General features: G+C 46.0%; 1 protein-coding gene across 1 annotated transcript in view; it reads left to right on the top strand.

The window, feature by feature from the left end:
* Positions 1 to 323: 323 nt before the first annotated feature.
* MGAT4D (MGAT4 family member D) overlaps positions 324 to 6,919 on the top strand; it is a 261,336-nt gene continuing 254,740 nt past the window's right edge. Inside the window, exon 1 of the mRNA XM_077279227.1 lies at positions 324 to 674. Coding sequence (XP_077135342.1) covers positions 584 to 674 — 91 coding nt within the window. The 5' untranslated portion in view covers positions 324 to 583. The remainder of the gene's footprint in view (positions 675 to 6,919) is intronic.

Here is a 6,919-nt window from a genome sequence, read left to right as displayed (position 1 = left end):
ACTGTACCCTGCATGGAAAACTGCTGCGGATCCGCAGCAAAAACCGCAAAGTGTGCACGAAGCCAAAGTAAATAGAAATAAAAAATCAGGCACCATTTGTAGGCAATTTTATGACGGCACTTGTAAGCTTTGCCCCATTCCCTGAGCAGAAGCTGAGAGCCTGGATCATGGAGTCAGAGAGCACGGTCCCTGCAGGTGGTCCTGAGCGCGGTCCTCACACGTCTGGTGACGGTGTCCCTGGTGTCAGCAGTGCTCCGGGAACAGCCGTCACCTGAGCTGCCGCCGCCGCTAATGTGTGAATGGAGCCCAAGCCGCAGGATTGCATTACCTCCGAGCACTGAGAGGAAGTCAGGGAGGGGCCGGCAGCCAGTGTCTGCGGGAGACCATTACACTGAGGCAGCGGCCGGGGACGGAGTCCGCTCAGAGGAGCACACCCATCGGGAAGAGAAGCCGGCACACTGTGACACCGGCTGATCACTGCCCGCCCACCTGTGACTGCGGAGGGGGCTTCCTCCGGTACACACAGCGCCGCCGTGCAGGTGCGACCAAGGAGCTCCGTGCAGAGGACCGGCTGCTATGTGAGATGAGGTGCAGGAATGGCAGTCTGCTGACAATATGCTGCTTGGCCGCTTTCTTCTCCCTGTCATGGTACACAGCCTGGTACAGAGACAAAGGTAAGGTCTGCGGGGCAGGGAGCGCGGCTCCTCAGCGCCCTCATGTCTTGTCATGTCGGCGGATACTGTCTGCACCTGCTGCTTCCCAGCTGCTCTCTGCCTGCTAGATGGAAGTGAGCATGGAGATGGTGTGATGTGTGCTCTCACAGGGCATGGGCATTGCCGCTCTACAGGGCATTAGTCCTCAGCCTGGGCACTGCCACTCTACAGGGCATTAGTCCTCAGCCTGGGCACTTCCGCTCTACAGGGCATTAGTCCTCAGCCTGGGCACTTCCGCTCTACAGGGCATTAGTCCTCAGCCTGGGCACTTCCGCTCCTCAGGGCATTAGTCCTCAGCCTGGGCACTGCCACTCTACAGGGCATTAGTCCTCAGCCTGGGCACTTCCGCTCTACAGGGCATTAGTCCTCAGCCTGGGCACTGCCGCTCTACAGGGCATTAGTCCTCAGCCTGGGCACTTCCGCTCTACAGGGCATTAGTCCTCAGCCTGGGCACTGCCACTCTACAGGGCATTAGTCCTCAGCCTGGGCACTGCCGCTCTACAGGGCATTAGTCCTCAGCCTGGGCACTGCCGCTCTACAGGGCATTAGTCCTCAGCCTGGGCACTGCCGCTCTACAGGGCATTAGTCCTCAGCCTGGGCACTGCCACTCTACAGGGCATTAGCCCTCAGCCTGGGCACTGCCACTCTACAGGGCATTAGTCCTCAGCCTGGGCACTGCCACTCTACAGGGCATTAGTCCTCTGCACAGGGCATTAGTCCTCAGCGTGGGCACTGCCGCTGTACAGGGCATTAGTCCTCAGCGTGGGCACTGCCGCTGTACAGGGCATTAGTCCTCAGCCTGGGCACTGCCGCTGTACAGGGCATTAGTCCTCAGCCTGGGCACTGCCACTCTACAGGGCATTAGTCCTCAGCCTGGGCACTGCCGCTCTACAGGGCATTAGTCCTCAGCCTGGGCACTTCCGTTCCTCAGGGCATTAGTCCTCAGCCTGGGCACTGCCACTCTACAGGGCATTAGTCCTCAGCCTGGGCACTGCCGCTCTACAGGGCATTAGTCCTCAGCCTGGGCACTTCCGCTCTACAGGGCATTAGTCCTCAGCCTGGGCACTGCCACTCTACAGGGCATTAGTCCTCTGCACAGGGCATTAGTCCTCAGCGTGGGCACTGCCGCTGTACAGGGCATTAGTCCTCAGCGTGGGCACTGCCGCTGTACAGGGCATTAGTCCTCAGCCTGGGCACTGCCGCTGTACAGGGCATTAGTCCTCAGCCTGGGCACTTGCGCTCTACAGGGCATTAGTCCTCAGCCTGGGCACTTGCGCTCTACAGGGCATTAGTCCTCAGACTGGGCACTGCCGCTCTACAGGGCATTAGTCCTCAGCCTGGGCACTGCCACTCTACAGAGCATTAGTCCTCAGCCTGGGCACTGCCGCTCTACAGAGCATTAGTCCTCAGCCTGGGCACTGCCGCTGTACAGGGCATTAGTCCTCATGCAGGATGTGCTGTAAATGTTTTCATAAGAACTTGTCCTATAAATGTCTGTTCTGTTCCTGATCTAAGGATCTCGGCCATTAGTTGAGATGAATCTGTGCTGCACTTTATGCACATGCTCAGCAGGGATCAGTGCTGTGGGGTTGGAGTCGGAGTTTTGGCTTACTGACTCCTGCTGTATGGTTCTTGGTTGTTGTGACTTTATATTTAGAAGGGTCATTAGTGTTGGTAGAGAAGTCTTTTGGCTTTGGTCCTCACTGGTATACAAGTCAGTAACAAGGCGTCTCTTGTTGTTGGCATATAAAAAGATTGCAGATACAATAGTTTTAGCAACTCTTAAATAGTGTAAATGTTTTCATATTTTCCTCGCCAGACTAGTTGTTGGGATGTGCAGAAACTCACAACTAATAAAACTAATGCCAATGAAGGCTTTTCATAGAATGTTGGAAGGGACCTCCTTGTCATCGTGTCCAACCCCCCGCTAGATGCAGGATTCACTAAACCATCTCCGACAGATGTCTGTTCAGCCTCTGTATCAAGACTTCCATTGAAGGAGAGCTCGCCACCTATCGTGGCAGCCTGTTCCATTATTAGGACCCCTTCACACGTACTAGTGAGATCTGCGTGTCCTTTGCTGTCTGTGTTTACCATCCTTGTGACACGTACCAGTGCCTGGGAAAAGCAGTAAAGTTTGCGCTGATCCCAGGCCCCGGATACTGAAGCCAACAAGCAGTCATTGTTGCTTGTTCTCCTTGAGATCAGCGTGACCAAGTGCCACTGATGGGAGTTGTATTCAGCAACCCCTGTGTAAAATGAAGAATTAAATTAGAAAAATGGTGCAGGCTCCAGTGCAATTTTCATAACCAGCAGAAGGAAAGCCCACAGCTGGAGACTGATGTTAATGAGAAAAGGGGCAATATCCCCAAAGGTTCCCAGGCTATTAACAGGTCACAGCTGTTTTCTTAGCCTTTCCTGGTGAGTGTATGGGGACCCCCCAAAAAATGATGCTTAAGGAAAATGCTGGCGGTGTTTTTCTTGGTGTTTTTCAGGTCCTCTTTAACTATATCTTAGCTAGTGAGCAGAATGGTCAGATTACATTTCGCTACTTCACCTTCGAATCCTAAAGGGGTGAAAAGATGCTCATAAAGTCTGAATGCATGATGCACATCAAGTCGTTCTCATATTCAGGAAGGTTCCAAGAATCAGTACTGCGGGTATGCAGCTTGTGTTGTGGAAAGTTTTGAATCTAATCTCATTGATCTAAGAAATACTTCATTCAGATGAATGGAATCATTTTTAAGTTGCAGAAATTTCTCGGAAAAACCACCAAACTTACAGTGTGGGAATTTCCCCTTAGACTGCTACCCCATCAGTTGTACACTTCCTTGTGCTGTACATCTATACATATGGAAGCATAAAGTTTCACTGATCCATACACGCTTCTGTTTTAAAAACTGGTCTATGTGCCCGATACAAGAGCATATTCCTTATGCCTTCATGTTGCAGATTAGACTTCTCCATTAAAGTCTATGGGGATCAGTTAAAAATGGATGAAAAACAGAAGACACTCTTTTTACTTCAGTGTTCCATTATTAATGGATCCATTGCTAAAAGTCAATTGCTCAAAAAAGTTTACCTCCTTCAGTATTTAAAAACGGATGAGAAATAAATGGATAAAAAATGGATGACACATGTTAGAAAACAGTCTTGCTTTCTCAGTTGTACATACTTAGGACTCTTGAAGATATCCGTGAAATTCAGTCTGAGCACAGAACAATGCATGGACTGTCATTGGGTCTTCCAAATCGAACGCGAGAGCCTTCTGGGCATATATAGTTTCATAGTTTTTAAGGTTGAAGGTAGACAAAGTTGATCTCGATCAACCTATAATCTAACATGTTGATCCAGAAGAAAGGAGTTGCTAATTGCCCCTTATTAGGGACAAAATTCCTTCCCTACTTCACATATGGCAATTAGACAAGTTTCCAGGATCAACGTCCCATCAAAGAATCTAGTGCCCATAACCTGCATGAATATTTATTTTGTGAAAGGCATCCAGGCCCTCCAGGTACTTATGTAGTGAATCAACCATTACAACATCATGTGGCAGAGCGTCCCATAGTCTCACGTTTTACAGTAAAGGATTTGCATCTGTGATTTGATTAAACTTTCCTCTAGAGCAGGGATGTCAAACTCAAATACACAAAGGGACAAAATTAAAAACTTGGATAAGGTCACTGGCTAACCTTTTTATTTATTAAAAAAAAAAGTCTACAATTAAGGAAGCTTTTCCTTATCAATTATACCGTAATGAGGAAACATATATGGAAGATGGAAATAAACTTAAAGGGGTTGTCCCACGAACAAAGTACATTATAGCTAATAGATTTTAGAATAAAATTGGCACACAATCATAATTGGGGCATACTAGAATAATATAATCTGTTATGTAAAAGTACTAATAAGCATATGACCCAGTGGCCTAATTTAAATGTAATAACAAAAAACCTTGAATTAATAACTGATACAGAGAATAAAGTATGATGCCAGCAAAAGTGCCCCCACTTAAACGCAGCATTGATACCCCCACAGTGAATTCCTCCACAGTACCCTAGACACAGATGGTGTGATGAACCTAACGAATTATGACCCTACGAATAATGGACACTACATAGTCCTCCATACAGAATATTGGGCCCCACATAGACATCAGTGTAACGGTCCAAATATAATCACCCTGAGGGCCAAATTTGGCCTGCTTGCCAGAGTTTTACAAGTGTTCTCTAGAAATACACTAGGATGTAAAAGTTCGGGCTCCCTGGTCAAAATTGCTGTCATTGTGAACAGTTAAGCAAGTTGAAGATTAAATACTCTCTAAAAGGCCTAAAGCTAAAGATGACACATTTCCTTTTGTATTTTAGAAAAATATTATTTTTTTTACGTTTTAAAAATTACAGAAAGGACAATGGGCCAATGCAAAAGTTTGGGCACCCATTCAGATTTGTGTGCTCAGAAAACTTTGAACAAAGTACCAAACCTTAATTAGTTTGTTTTTTCACTATCATCTTTAGGCAAGGCCAGGTGATGCAAATTTCCCAGCTTTATGAAAACCCATCCTCCTCTAACCTTGTGCCAATAAAACTGCAGCCATGGGTTCTTCTAAGCAGCTGCTTAGCTTTTTGAAAATGGTGGAGGCCCACAAAAAAGGAGAATGCCATAAGATGATAGCAAAGCGTTTTCAAGTTGCCCTTTCCTCAGTTTGAAATGTAATTATGAAATGGCAGTTAACAGGAACAGTGGAGGTCAAGATAAGGTCTGGAAGACCAAGCAACATTTCAATGAGAGCTGCTGGTTGGACTGCTAGACAGGCAAATCGGAACTCCCGCTTGACTGCAAAATACCTTCAGCAAAATTTAACAGACTCTCGAGTTGTGGCACATTGTTCTACTGTTCAGAGACACCTGCACAAATATGGCCTTCATGGAAGAGTCATCAGAAGAAAACCTCTCCTCCTTCCTCACCAGAAAATTCAGTGCCAGAAGTATGCAAAAGGACATCTAAACAAGCCTGATGCATGTTGGAAACAAGTCCTCTGGGTGATAAGGTTAAAATAGAACTCTTTTGGCCACAATGATCAAAAGCGTATGTGGAGAAAAAAGGGCACAGAATTTCAGGAAAAGAATCTCGCCGACCATTAAGCATGAGGGTGGATTAATCATGCTTTAGAGTTTCATCGCAGCCAATGGCACGAATATTTCACAGGTAAAGGGAAGAATGGAATCAATGTAATTTCAACAAATTCTTGACGGAAACATAACACCATCTGTAAAAACGCTGATGTTGAAAACAGAATGGCTTCTACGAATGCATAATGATCCTAAACACGTCAAAATCCACAAGAGACTACCTGAAAAGGCGCAAGCTAAAGGTTTTACAATGACTCTCACAGCCGCCTGATCTCAAAATCACTGAAAAATCTGTGGCTAGACCTGAAAATAGCAGTGCATGCAAAACCACCCAGGAATCTCAAAGAACTGGAAGAATTTTCCAAGGAAGAATAGATGTAAATCCCTCAAATAAGAACTGAAAGACTCTTGGCTGGCTACAAAAGCTTTTACAAGCGGTGATACATGCAAAAGGGGTGCTGCTAGGTACTAACCATGCAGGGTGCCCAAACTTTTGCATTGGCCCATTTTCATTTTGACCAGGGGTGCCCAAACTTTTACATTCCACTGTAGATGATGCACGCTTGTCACTGTGGCAAACTTCATTGTAAAAAGATCATTAGAAAGATGTCTGTACAGTCCCTTCATATATTTGTACATTGTAATAAGATTGCCCCTAAGCCTTCATTTTTACAAATTGAATAATCCCAAGTTTGATAACCTTTCTTGCATTTCTGTCCACACATTCCCTTAATAACCTCAGTTGCTTTTCTCTGCACCTGCTATAGTTCAGCTATGTTTTTCTTTTGTACACAGTATTCTAAGTGTGACTGCATTAGTGACTTGTATAGAGGCAAATCTATGTTCTTGTTATGAGCATCTATGCCTCTTTTAATGCATCCAATTATTTGTTTATTTGCCTTGGCAGCAGCTGCCTGGCACTGAACAGTAAAGTTTAATTTGCCATCCACCCACACACCCAAGAATTTTTCAGTGACTATTTCACCCAGTGTTTTACAGTTTAGCACCTTATTATTTCCTCAGCCCAAGTGCATGACCTTACATTTATTTACAATAAACTTCAATTTCCATTTT

This window comes from Ranitomeya variabilis, chromosome 1 (genome assembly GCF_051348905.1).
Source record: "Ranitomeya variabilis isolate aRanVar5 chromosome 1, aRanVar5.hap1, whole genome shotgun sequence".
Lineage (NCBI taxonomy): Eukaryota > Metazoa > Chordata > Amphibia > Anura > Dendrobatidae > Ranitomeya > Ranitomeya variabilis.
The sequence above is the reverse complement of the archived record's forward strand: the minus strand, read 5'-3'. Positions and strand labels throughout refer to the sequence as shown.